Source organism: Eumetopias jubatus, unplaced genomic scaffold, assembly GCF_037043125.1.
Source record: "Eumetopias jubatus isolate StellerSeaLion01/CBP00866 unplaced genomic scaffold, mEumJub1_p1.0 scaffold_3, whole genome shotgun sequence".
Classification (NCBI taxonomy): Eukaryota; Metazoa; Chordata; class Mammalia; order Carnivora; family Otariidae; genus Eumetopias; species Eumetopias jubatus.
The window spans coordinates 161495184-161510072 of NW_028274809.1; the positions used below are offsets into that span (position 1 = coordinate 161495184).

The 14889-nt window shown below is 37.8% G+C and overlaps 1 protein-coding gene across 5 annotated transcripts in view; it reads right to left on the reverse strand.

Moving 5' to 3' along the window:
- Positions 1-14889, reverse strand: part of KLF12 (KLF transcription factor 12) — a 398169-nt gene that overhangs the window by 257275 nt on the left and 126005 nt on the right. For all 5 annotated transcript variants that reach the window (XM_088021861.1, XM_088021863.1, XM_028106075.2 and 2 more), the window contains exon 2: positions 7025-7088. In XM_088021861.1, coding sequence (XP_087877987.1) covers positions 7025-7057 — 33 coding nt within the window. In that variant the 5' untranslated portion in view covers positions 7058-7088. The remainder of the gene's footprint in view (positions 1-7024; positions 7089-14889) is intronic.

The following is a 14889-nucleotide window of genomic DNA, read 5'->3' on the forward strand; positions in this document are numbered from 1 at the left end:
TCCTGGGTCTCCAGCTTGTAGTTGGCAGATGACAGGACTTCTCAGTCTCCATAATCACATGAGCCCATTCCTTATAATAAATCATATATATCATACAGGATATATATACTTTCTGTCAGTTCTCTTTCTCTGGAGAACCCTGATTAATATGAGAGAAGGTGTTGACATTTGTGAGCCAACTACCACAGCATATCCAGTATCTTCAAGAATTTTATTTCCTCCAAGAGAAAGCCCAATGTATCTATTCCTTATCAACACAAAGGAAAAATTTGGAAGTCCTCAGTCAAATCCTAAAACCAGAAGCTGACATATTAAGTAGGACACCCAGTACCCCCAGGTATGCTGGTACATGTACCAGCATTATCTTCAGTCAAAGGGAAAAAAACATACACAAATACTGGTCTGAGTAGCAAATTTTCCTAAAGCTAAACTGACTACATTCTGAACTCAATTAACATGGCTTAAAATAATAAAAATGGCTATTTTAATGAGCACTTAGTGACGGCCAGGCAATATGCAAATGCTTTAGCATTTTTTCTCATTTAACCTTCACGGCAATTTTTTACAGAGTAGGCATCATCATCCTCGTTTCCACATCACAGACATGACAAGGAGATACAGAAGCCAGGGGAAGCCCTAGCAGAGCCACAATTAAAAACCAGGAGGCCCGAACACAGAGCCAAGCTCTCCAACCCCACAGCAGGCTCAGCAGGCTCAATTTAAGTAGTGTTAAATAAATCTAAAATCTTACTTATTGAAAATGGCAATGTTCAGGAATTTTTATACCCTTCCTTGAAAACTTTCAAAGCAAATTTAGAAAAAAGAAAAAAAAAAAAAACAAAAAACAACAAAACCCTCCATCTTCTGTGGAAGCAAAAGCAGTCAGAAACCCAGACTGCCAAATAAAACGTATCTGTCAAAGACTGTGAAATCTGGGAGGCCACTGGGAGCTGACATATGCCTCCTCAGACCTTAAGCAAAACACAGAATTTCCGAAAAGTAATAATCGCAATTATGAAAGGCCTACTCAGTGAAAGCAGAGACAGTGCCAGCAGAAGAGCATGCGTCCAGACACAGCATTTTTTAGAGTCCAGCTCAGTCAACAAGAGGGTCCACCTGAGAGGCGAAGGGAGTCAGACGCCTTTATCTCGAGTCCTTTGCTGTATAATGGAAACGAGGAAGACTCTGGAAAGGACAGCTCTACTTAGAAAGTATTTGAAATAACTAGCTCAAGTCAAAGATTTTGGACTCATCTAGCTCATACCCAAACCAGTGGTGCCCCTGTCCACAGCACTCCCTGCAATACTGGCAATTACTAGCCAATACCGGCCCCATTCAAGGATGAATAATAACCACAGGCCACAAGAGAACTGTGCAGAAAAGCAGCAAACAGCAAGAGAAATGTAAGGAATAGGCCCGTGAGGAACAAACATAGGAGGACGAATTACCCAAGGAAACAGATGAAGCATTTGGGCATAAATAATGCTTCATAAACTCAAAAAAAAAAAAAAAATTATGAACAAAAGGGGCTTTCTTCAAAAAAAAAAAAATTCAAGGAAGAAGTACAAGGGTTCAAATGGTTAAAAGACAAGTTAACTGAAACTGACGAAAATAAGCTGACAGAGCTCTGAAATACTACAGAAATACTGTTTAAAAAGCCACTTGGGAAAATGAAAAATAATGCAGAATTTGACTGAAAACACAGTAAGAAAAAATGCTTAATCGGAAAACACAGTAAGTGAAATAAAAAAGTTAAAGATGAAGACTAAAGATGTGAAAAACCAAGGAGAAACATTAGATATATTTTCAGGGTTACTAAAGAAGAGAACAAAACAAAAAGAAAATATACTTTAAATATGATTTAAAAACCTGAAGACATAAATACAGACTCTACTTCTCAGAGTTTAATGACAGGATCCAGGAAAAACCGATACAGAATCATAAAAACCAAGACATAATCGATGAAGTTACTGAACTTTCTAGCAAACTAAAAATAGTCCACAGACATCTGAACAAAAAGCAAAACAAGAAAAAGTAGATCAGTTTGCTTCAGTCTTCACAGTGACACCAAATGCCAGAGAGCAATAAGTCAGTGGTTCCAGATTTCTCAGAAAAATAAGAATTAAGACTAAAGTTTGATACCAAACTAAAGCTTCGATAATTATGGTTCATAATCACAAATAATAAAGAAATCACTGGCGATAACCTTAATCTTGATGGTAAAACAAGAGGGAAAAGGGATTCAGAAAGAAATGTCATCAATTTTCCCATCTTTCGTAGCAAAAATTCAAAAGATGCTATTTTGAAGTTAAATTCGTTAAAACAAAAAATTACCAGAACTCAAAGGGTTTTTTTTTTTTTTAACTGAAGCATAGTTGACATACAATGTTATATTAGTTTCAGGCATACCACAGAGTGATTCGACAATTCCTTAACTCATTGCTCACCACAAAAAGCAGAGTCACCATTTGTCACTACACAATGTTATCAGAATATTACTGACTATATTCTCTATGCTATACTTTTCATCTCTGGGACTTACATATTTTATCACTGAAAGTTTGTACCTCTTAATGCTTTTCATCTATTTCACCCATCCTCCCAGACACCTTCCCTCTGGCAAACACCAGTTTGTTCTCTATATTTAAGAGTCTTTTTGTTTGTCAAGAAGTAGCATCACACTGGTAAAATGACATTAATTTGAAATTAATAAATTCCTTCAGTTTAAATTCACTTTCTATTTCTTCCATTATATATTGGAAGCAAAATGAAAAATAGCTCATTAGAAATACAAAGTATAAATATGATATTTTCTGTAAAACCATCTCTATTTACTTGTACATACACACACAGAGATGTTGTAAATAATGTTCACCAAATGTTAAAAGTTGTGAGACGGGGTGGTGATGGTGCATGCTTTAATGTTTTAAAAATGAGCAATACATCATCTTTTCAAATAATAAAGCCATTATTCTACTTTAATAATTGCATATTTCTCAGATCCCGTATATCATTTTGTTCTCGTTTCCCAAAGAAATTAGACACCCAAAGGTGAAATGACTTGATGGGAGAGTGACCTAATTCAGGATGATATTTTAATAAATATGTGATATACCTACTAGTTTCCATCATTATCAAATCTACTGATTTGGCTCAATACGAGGACGAACTTGTAATATAATTATATATGTCTAACAATAGGATGAATTGTCCCATGCAGTAGGAAATTCCAAAGAGTACTTAATATAAGGCCGATGTAACCAACTCTTCTAGAAAGTTGTCATACACCAAGCACATGTTAGAGTTAGTGACCTCTGAGGGTGCTTCCAATTCTGAAAATGTTTGACTTTATGATGTGAAGTCATACAACAAAGTCATGAACCTCCCTCATGCTATAAAAATAATAGTATCAGTACCACGCTCACATTTAGAGCTCTATGCTTTTAAATCGTTTTCACGAATATGTCATACTTCCCTTCCCCCAAAACAATTCTTGAAATAGGTAGGACAGGTGTTATTAGTTCCAGTATGCAGTTGAGAAAATTAAAATTCAGAAAAGAAGTCACTGGTCCATGATCACACAGACAGATCATTACAGAGCCAAGACTTGTTTTTCTGGGGTTTTCTGTTTGTTTGTTCTAGTCCATGTTTACTGTCCAAGCAACTACTCTACATAAATGCACAGCAGCCCAGCGCTGACCACGTTTTACTTACATTACCCTGGGGTTTTCCGAGCAACTATGCCTACTTAGTTCAAAATGGAAGAAAGGCTAGATTGCTGCGTTTCTGTCTATCCTGTGTGAGGAAATAGCCTTGGAACTTCATGGAAAAGAACTTTAAAGCAACCACACTATATATGCCCATCACTATGCTATAAACTCTTTTTTGGAAATTAAAGCTTTCTCAGCAAAGCTTGCTGTTGTCCTTACGGTTTCCAACTACAAGAAGTAAAAGTCATCCACTGCTGATGCTAGATGGTTTAAGCAGCTGTTCATCAGAGGTAGTCCCAGAGCAGAAGTTTTAATGTGAACTCCGATAAGCCAGGCTAATGTATATGCATGCATACGTTTTGGACACCTGCTCTCAACCAGCAGCTGAGAAGCACTTGGTAAACATACCCTGGAGCGGCTGGAAAACAGATGGAGCAAAGCCAGGTTTGGGGAGCCAGGTCCCCAAACAAGCTACTTCATTCACAAGGACAGCAACTGGTGAAATACATTCGGGAGCATATATGCCATATTTTATGCCAATATTTGGGAAGAGAAAATAATGGAGGATGGGCTCTTTTCTGAATTTATTTGATGTTTTCTAATGGCAGAACGTAAAGGGACAAAATCAAGTGCAATGAGATTGAATAAAAGAACTTAAAACTTGACTAAAGGAAAGGACTTAATGCAAATATAGCTCTTTTCAAATAGAAGATGAAGACAGCTCCCAGAAGTGAGACTCTTGGTGTGGCCGCAAAAGGAATTCTGCAAATGCTATTTAGGCCATTTAAACATTCGAACCTAAGCAGAAAGGCACAGCATGATATTCTGTGGCTCTTGGTAAGATTTTATCACCAGTGGCAAACTGAAAACGTACTAAATAGTTTTAAAAGCAATATTCAAATGTCTTTTCAATTATGTAGACAGTGGGAATGTTGCTTCCACTGCGGACATTTTAAAACTTCATCTTAATAGTGACCTTGTCAATACACTTAAAATATAGAAAAGATAAATTTTCAAGCTCTGCAATTTTTTCCCTGAATCAGACATTGTTAAAACTAACAGCATCTGATTTGAGCAGGCTTAAAAAGAAGCACCAATGTATTCTCTGTTCTAAGGCATCTATAGCTGAAAATACAGACCAAAAATATGAAAAACAGCAATAAGAAAAAAATAATTCTTCGGGCCAAACACATTAAGTGAAATAGTCACTGCTCCTTCCTCCATACAGACTTCTGAGACTTTTATAAGCTAGGGGGCACAATCATTTAAAATGAATCACATATATTATAGTCAATCAAGATAATATTTTCAGAGTTTTTCCTCAGGGTAAGTAGTAACACAATGATTCTCTTTGCCATTATCTTCAGTTGTCATAAAATTAGTTACAGAACAATGACACTGTCAAAATGAATAAACTCACAAAGTTAATACTGATCCACTCAAACATAAAAATTTTAATAACAACTGAATGAAAACATAAAGTAATAATACCAACATCATATATAAGGGCTAAACATATTTTGCATGATAATGAGTGAAGGTTTCCATATTTACATAGGGACAAGCCAGGACAATTTAAATTTATTACCTCTGCCTTAGGGAGTCCATAATAGTTTAACTTCACTTTATGAATGAAATAATCAGTGGTGTGCTGGTGCTAGCTCATCCCCAGCTCGTGAGTGCCAACTGTTAAATTTTAAGGATCCCTGCAAGCTAGGTGTTAAATCACTGAAACCAACCATGATGAGAGTATTTACACCATGGGAATTGACAAGCATTACAGATTGGACCTCCCCTCCCCACCACCCAAAGCCAGTTTAATAGCACCTCACTGATCTACATAAAAATAAACAGTATAGGGGTACCTGGGTGGCTCAGTCAGTTAAGCTCGGGGCATGATCCCAGGGACCTGGAACTGAGTCCCGCATCGGGCTCCCTGCTCAGCAGGGTGCCTAATTTCTCCCTCTGCCCCTTCCCATGCTAGTGCATGCTCTCTCTCTTTCTTTCTCACATGCTTTCTTTCCCTCTCAAATAAACAAATACAATCCTAAAAAAAAAAAAAAAATACACAGTACAATTAATTTTCACAAAGCAAATTTTCCCACGTAGGTAATACTGGGGTCAAGGAAAAGAACATTACCATACACCCCCAAGTCTCCCTCGTATCATGTGTGAATCAACACTCCCTCTAAAGGTCTGAAAATCTTCCAGATACAAATACTAGAAAGGAGCAATTTTAGCAATGATGAGGGAAGAAGGCAATGTTAAATGAAAGATATAACCTGGTAAGCAACTGTGAAGGTAGGCTGGCAGAAAAAGACACAGCATGATGTACATTTACTTGACAGTAGCAGGAGCAGTGTGGGAAGGAAAATACGAAACAGAAGGTGTTGTGCAGCTACACAAGGGTTATGAGGCACATATCTGCTGACCAGACCTGTTAAGTGTGAAAATCTTAGGAAAGAGAGTTTAACATATTGTAATTCTCTTTGTATTGCTTATGATTTTTAAAAAATATTTTATTTATTTATTTGACAGAGAGAGACACAGCAAGAGCAGGAACACAAGCAGGGGGAGTGGGAGAGGGAGAATCAGGCCTCTTGCCAAGCAGGACCCTGGGATCACGATCTGAGCCTAAGGCAGACGCTTAACAACAGAGCCACCCAGGCACCCCTGCCTATGATTTTTATATCATAACCAGAAGAGAGTAGGAGAAAAGCTGAAATAAATAACGGCCACACATAAAGTGATAGCCAGCATTTGATTACTGTTGAAATTCACAAGATTTTTTTCCCCTCTAATTTAGAGGGGTACCTGTCTGTGAAAAACCAAAGTGAAAACCCCTTCATAGTCATCCCGCTCCTCTGAGGAAAGATGACACAGCTGGAGCAAAGAAGACAGCATATGATAGCAACCCTGTGCCATGTGGTACTGGTATCAGGATTATGCTTGTAGGAACTAACATATATGTACACAAAATCTGGCTTCTTTTGTTTTTCTCTGTCCCAGTGATCAGTTGCAACCAGTGGTCTTCCAGTTCTCAATATTCATCAACAAGCTGATTCTTTAATTCCAGCTTAAGTTCTAGAAACTGATGACAGCTAAACTTGCACAAAAAAGGGTTCCTTCCTTATAAATCTCTTCATATTTAAGGTTTAAAAATTAAAAATTACACTTTACAGATAGATGTATGTATCAAAGTATTGACCTCTGTCCCATACTCAGACACATAAGTGCTCTAATGAGAATAACAGCCCCAAAGTAATGTTCAACCTAAGATTTTTCACAGTAGTTATAAAATTTGACTAACCAACCTTTATCGTTTTCCTCTTCATATGGATATTCATTCATCCATTTGTCTCTAGAGTCACATTGATCCTGCAAGAAACACACACAAAAACAAATAATGAGAAAAAGTTCCCCATGTTGATGACATTCTTCCATTGGGGGTGAACAACTTAATTCTGCAATTCTTCAGGCTCTTGATTAGTAGAATGACATAATAAACACAATAGCCGAAGAATATTTTTTTCATTAGTTATTTGTTTTTTGCTTGCTCTCTACCAGCCACTAAAGGGCAAAGTGGAGAAATGAGAGAACAGAAGTATGATCTCCAAGTAGGACAGCTCCTGAGCACAAGATAATGCAGATCTGGATAAAGAGAGTCGAGGGAGGGAAGAAAAAGACCAGAGAGACAAAGGTGAGGAGAAATGGCAGAAATTGGTTTCAAAGTAAATTTAATATATGAAAGTCACAAATATTCCTACTGGAGCACTTGGCTCCCTTATTCTTAGCAACCAAGGGATTTTTAAAGTAATGCTGTTTTCCAGAGGAAATGATCTTTTTTTTCCCCCTCTTTACATCTGATACAAATATGCAGCATAATTAATAAGAATACTTTTTGGTGCCTCCATGTTGATCAACACCCAAGTAACTTTTTTTTTTTTAAAGATTTATTTATTTATTTGAGAGACAGAGAAAGAGAGAGCGCGTGCGGTGCGGGGGGAGCAGAGGGAGAGAATCCCGCAGCAGACTCCTCACTGAGCGCAGAGCCCACCACCTGGGACTCAACCCCACGACCTTGAGATCATGACCTGAGCCTCAATAAACCAAGAGTCCAGGAGGATGCTTAACCGACTGAGCCACCCAGGCGCCCCCCACCCCCAAGTAACTTTCAAAAAATTAATCTGATATATGCCACTTCTCAAAAGCTCCCATATCCCCAGAACCATCTGGATCTCACCAAATATAATTAAATATTGCTGGATTAGAGAGTTCTGATTACAATAAACCATTTGAAAGTCCTCCTGTTTATTTTCATTCAGCATTATGTAACTTGCTTCAGAATTCCCTTTTCATGAGGCAAATTTTCTTTGGCATTCAGTTAAGCCAGCTTAGTAGGCATAGTTGATTTTCTTTTTTCATTTGGAATTACACTCAAGAGGGGACATGCCTTGGCGTTCTTAGCAGCACCCACTCTGTGCGGGTGGCTCATGCTGGTGGCTCACCACTGTAGCATTGGGACAAATTTCCTCTGCGTGTGTCTCCATACGTTTGAACAGAAAAAGGGTTCACTCGCTCATAGGGCCATAAATGAAACCTAGCACAAGTCATAAGTTCCATGGGCAGGGGGACTGGCCTTTAATTTTATTCCAGTTTTAATCAATTAACCAATTTCTCCTCTCTCTCTTCCCCTTTGCCCCCTCCTTCCTTCCTCTCCACTTCTCTCTATATATATATGTAATATTTATATATAAAAATGCATACATTTATGTCTCAAAATGCATCTAATACATACTATAGCCTTTACTACTAGAAATGCTACTAGAAAAGCAATATAATATAAATGTAACATTTTAATAATATTTTGGGGCGCCTGGGTGGCTCAGATGGTTAAGCGTCTGCCTTCAGCTCAGGTCATGATCCCAGGGTCCTAGGATCAAGCCCCACATCGGGCTCCCAGCTCAGCAGGAAGTTAGCTTCTCCCTCTGCCTGTCTCCCCTGCTCATGCTCTCTCTCTCCGTCTCTCTCTCTCTCAGATGAATAAATAAAATCTTAAAAAAAAAACATTTTAATAGTATTTTAATATTACAATGGCAAACTAGAAAACTTCCCGGAAATTCAATGTAATTATTCTATTTTACATTATGAAACCATTATATGGTATCCCTTGAAAGAATTAAAAAGTCATCTAAAACACCATGTTCTTATCAAACACGTCTTGTCCTTTCTAGTCTTCAAAATATATCTAAATCGATCAGTTCCAACCTAGCAGAATGTACTAGGTACGTCAAAAACTGGCTTCAATCTTACATTCCAATTTTGTAAGGTTCTTTCCCCCCCACACACACACTTTGATATATCCCGGCCATTTTCACATGATACTCAACTTCCTAATGCTTAATCCAAAATTCACAACCCTCTACTGTAGGGATATATTTACTCCCTAATTTTTGTCTAATAGTTTACGATTTTGTGCTACCATGATAACACTTAAACATCCTTCTGTGTAAATCTTGTATATGCCGGGGCCTCTGCCAGCCTGGATGATGCCTTTGTGCAGGTAGAAAGGACAGCCTCTCTGGGAAGACACAAAGAGACTCCAGTCAGGAGGGAGAGCCTAGCAAGCAGAGCCCGTGGTAGATTTTCACCACCACTCACCCCCCAGCCGGGCACCCTCATCTACTATACTTAGCTGCTCTAAGTCTGCACCTTTAATTACGGCCTTAGAATATAGTTATAGAAGTGTAATCACCGGATCAAAATAATAGGAACTTTTTTCTTGATTTTTCAAAATATCTTTTTAAACAGCCTACACCAATTTATACCCCCCACAGAGAAGGAAGCACTGCTAACATAGTGCTTCTTTATTTCCCTAAACATGGCACATTACCTCACACATTGCAGGGGGATCAATAAATGTTTGTCAAATGAGTAAATGAAGCTAGTAATGACAAACGGAAGAAAAACAAAATAAACTCATGTTTCTATCCATCATGCGGATTTTTCTTATCCAAGTAACTAGGGCCTCCATTATAGAATTTGTATTTTTAGATAAAATTAATCTGCTGACTAAAACATTAAATTATGTGAATACCTAACACAACATCCCCCATTTTGACAGCATTTGGGGACTTACAAAGTAGCCTAGTGATATAATTTGTACTGTAAGCAGTTCTGTGACTTGAGTACGTGAACTATTTTAAGATCCATTTGACAATGATGATCAGAGATTAATTTCGTACCCAAGGTAACTAGTTAGATGATATCAGGGTCCTTATAAAACTCCTTAAAGCTCCACATCTGAGCATGGTTCTTTGTGGTTTATCTCTGCAACCACCTACAACTTCAATGTATACCTCTGTATGTTTTACACCTGACAAGAGCCTGGTATAATGCTAACTTTTGTTTTCCGTTCAATTCATGCCCCTCAAAGGATGCGCAAGCTCATCTCTTGCTCTGCAGCTCCCCTCCAGCACCTCATATTTTAAGTAGCGCAAATGAAGACACAGTTTATAGAGCTGAGAAGACCGATCCCTCGTCTCGCCTCTGTCTCCCACTGGCCATTTGACCTGAAACAATTCATTCAACCTCTCTGAGTCCCAATTTCCTTCTCCGCAGAAGCAGTGGTAACAGTAATACCTGTTCTATCTACCCCACCTACCCTAACTGAAGTCATGTCTATGCAGCAATCTGGGCTGTCATTCACAAAGGAATTCTCACGCTTTAATCAGTGGCCCAGATATTAAGCAAGAAAACAACAGGGTTTCCCAAAATTGAAGCCACAAAACAGACGAATCTCTACTTTATTCATGCTAAGGGGCCTTTGTGTTCGTTGTTCCCCAAATCCCCATCAAAGTCAAGCCATGATATAAAATAGGAAAACGGCACATTTCCAACAGTTAATATCTCGTCAATTTCCTAATTAAAAGGTTACTTAAGTCTGCCAAATAGGTTTGTAAAATTATCCAGTAAATCTTCTCAAAGCACTGAAGTTTTAAAGGCCACTGTCCTCATCAAAAATTCATCGTACATGGTTTTGATGCTTACTTTCCTGGCTCCAAAAATGATTCTCAATTGTCAGGTGCAAAGGATTGGTCACTTATTTCAACACACACACACACACACACACACACACACACACACACACACACACGTAAGAAATAAGAAAAAAGGCACGAAATATTACATTTTGGAAAGAAGTTTAGATTGACTTTTAAACAAAAATATTGCTGCCTAGAACCATTAGTAAATACTCATATTTTAATGGTGAGTCTGGAGAAATTGTAGCAATAGAGAATCATCTTCTAAATTCTGTTCCTTTCTAACTCTTGTTTTCTCCCATAGAATTTCCTAAAAGGAATTCTAAGCTCCCTAAAAGGAATTAAAAATTCAAAGACAGTAAGTACCCTGGACAAGAGAACTGACCTCGGCCAGAATGCATGTGGCTGCTACCCACCTTAATGAAGAAGGAGTTACACTTCAGGGTACCGGCACTATATCATTACCCTGTAGTAACAGGTTGCTGGCTCTTCATCACATTTTAAATGATCCATTATGCTCTCCATCTTTAAAGGTGAGTGTTTAATACATTCACCATACTTCAGGACCCATAAGTACACTTGTTGCTAGTTCCTCTGAAAATCCCTTTATGTGTCTTTAAACAGAGACAGAGAAACATCTTTTAAAGGTGTTTATAGACACCTGACTAGTCAGGGTATTCCACTCTCTGCCCAAAGGTAATTTAGTTGCTCTGTTTCAAGTAAATTGAATTCTGGTAATGGTACAGCAATTCCATTTGGAATTCTGTCTTCTAGATTCAGTTTCACAAATCATTGCTTCATTAGTTGTGATCCTGTGTTTTCAAGGGCTGATAAAAAAAAAATCAGGTAATAAAGGTTTATATGCATATTCACATAACTTTTAAAGCCGATGAGGGAACCCGACAGGCAGGCTTTGTGAATTTAAGTCATCGATATTATATAACAGATCCATCTTGGCCTTGCTGTGCATCAAGGTTTTTGATATATAAGCTGCCTTTTTTCATTTAAAGTTATTTCTGTTTTATCTGTCGCAGTGAGTTATCTTGGGAACTAAAAATATTTGAAGGTTAATCTAAATGTTTCTGGAGATAAATGCGTATCTAAGTGCTATGTTTTCATAGCTATTTTGACTTAAAATGAAAAGAGACGCTGAAGACACAAAGCAGTGAGCTTGTTGCTAGGTGACAGGTGACACCTACCGCATCTCTTCTGAACTTGTACAGCATGAGACGTCTGACTGCTGAGAAAAGATACACGGATTTCCGTGGCACAAGCATCATTTTCTATAGAGAAGCAAACTAGTCTTCAGATACTCTTTTTTAACATAGGCCATAAGTAGTCAGCAATTTAGGTCTATATGAATATCCAATTTTAGAGACGCCTCTCACCACAAATAGGAAAAGACAGTTCGTTATTTTCCATTTCGGGAATACGGTTCTACATTCTAAGTAATGTCTACACAGGAAATACATATAATTTTCATGATCTGTCATTAAAGAATGATGATTATTCTTTGTATCTCAGGAATTCTCAAAGTTTTAACAGAAATCACTTCAACTAGGGTAGGTAGAGTCCACAGAGAAAGCAGTATCTTTATAATAAGTAATCTAATTTCCATTAAATTTATTAACACAAGACCATCATAGCAAAGACCTCAAGAATTAAAAAAGAAAATACAAAACCTTCAAGGTAGATTATTTCCTGGATATATTTTATAATTACACACCTACTGGGGCACCTGGGTGGCTCAGTCGTTAAGCGTCTGCCTTCGGTTCAGGTCATGATCCCAGGGTCCTGGGATCGAGCCCCACATCAGGCTCCCTGCTCTGCGGGAAGCCTGCTTCTCCCTCTCCCACTCCCCCTGCTTGTGTTCCCTCTCTCACTGTGTTTCTCTCTGTCAAATAAATAAATAAAATCTTAAAAAAAAAATAATTACACACCTACTTTCTAGCATTACCTCCCTTCCTTAGACAAAAACTCAGGCACAAAGTTCCACCCCTTTTCTTTGACTCATCAGGCAATTCAGGTGATGATATACAAACACCAAAAACTCTTCCCACAATTTCAGGATCTCCCATGAATTAACAACATGCTCCGCTCCATCTGAGAAAGACTGTGTGCTTTCTCATGTTGGGAAAAGATCCGAACATGAATACCAAACAGAATGAACACCAGCATTAACACTTGGCAATAATGTGACTTAAGGCAAGCGGTTTAACTTTTGCGTGCCCTTGTTCCTCATTTATTAATACTGTATCATGGAACACATGGGTGGCTCAGTTAAGCATCTGCCTTTGGCACAGGTTATGATCCCGAGGTCCTGGGATGGAACCCCACGTCCAATGGGCTCCCTGCTCAGTGGGGAGTCTGCTTCTCCCTCCTCCCACCCCCTGCTTGTGCTTGTGTGCACACTCTTTCTCTCTCTCAACTAAATAAATAAAATCTCGTTGGGGGGAGGCAACTAAGAACATTGAAAAGAAGGTACAATGTACTCACCAGACACTCTGGCACATATTAGTTATTCAACAAATGTCAGTCCCAACCCTACTCCTTACATTTATAGTCAAGCACCCAAACTCCTATTTCCACTAAAACTTTCCTGAGAACTAGGAACAAACAATGACCTACTTGAATCCAAGTTACACTTCCTCAAGACGACTCTCAACCCAGGTTGTGTGTTTTGTTACAGGAGGGTCCGGGACAGACAACAGGATGACCCCCCTGGGCTCTCACAGTACAGTGTCTCCAATGCCTCCACTAAGAGAATTCAATGATGCTAACAGAAATAGGAGACAGGGGATTTCAGGTCCTTAATAACCAAAAATTCAATAATAATCCCTATGGAATTCTATTAGTTACACAGAAATCAATTGAAAATTCTCCATTTATAAAAATGTTCTTCCCTATTTCCAGCTTTATGTTTCTCTGAAATTATGCTTCCACCCAGAAACTTTTCACTATTAGCAAAGAGCAAACTTTAAGAATTAAGGTCTCACTTGGAGTAAGCTACGCTCCGAAGCTTGAGCAAACATTTAAGAACAGAGTTCACTGAAAATGTTCAGAGGGAGAAGGTAAAGCAAAAGCACACTGACGTGGAAATTAATTACTCTTTTAATCTGTTTTCAGCTACCATTACACCGCATCATTCTATGCAGAGAACAAATAAACCTTTATAAGAAAGTAACCATAGCAAATGAATTAAGCATTTCTTTTACATATATTGTGCTCAATATAATGGTTTGAAAAGTAATTTATGCTATGCTCATATTCAAGTGTAATTGCCATTTTATTGGGACTGCACAGTCAAAAATCTGATTTGTATTGCAAAGGACTGACAAGATGATTAAATTTTGTCTTCATGTGTCTAATTTATGTGATTTAGATTACAACACAAATATGAGCATGTGCGATTTGTACTCTCACAGGAAACTATGGCATATAACACTACATTCTGCCAAAAGTAACTTGGCCACACACACATTTGCATTCCCATATGAAGAACATTGACAACTTTCTCTTAATCTTTTCTATTGGGCTGTGTTTTTAACCATCATGCTAAAGATATTAAAAATCTTTGTGGAGTTTCTAAGGGGCTGGTGGGAGAAATGAAATAATAGGGTGCCAGTTCACTTCCTATCATTTTATGCAAGTATAATGTGGTTGTGTGATTTATACATTAAAAAGCAAGCTTTCAATTTTGAAAACAACTGATAATAAAATCATGATCAACACACAGTTGATATCAATTAAAAATGCATAATTCACACAAGCCTAAGAATTTCCCTACTATTTCACTTCAGTGAGTGTTGTCTGTACATAGCGAGGTATATATATTATGGGGTAATTATACAAATTTTATACAGTAAAGATCTATGACATATTCAAGAAAAATAAGTTGCCTTATTCAGTATGCAGTATACATATTTGGCTTTCCTATTAATTATTGCCTTCTATGTTTAACTTGCCAATACTAAGCAAGATAAATTCCATTCAAATGCATAGTAAACAGTTTGCTTAGGGAGTAAATTTATTTTCTAGTCCATCACAACAATAGTTGATTACAATATGTTGCTCTTATCCAATTCTGAATTAATTCATGTGAAATAAAACAAATATTTATTAAATCGTAGGGGAAA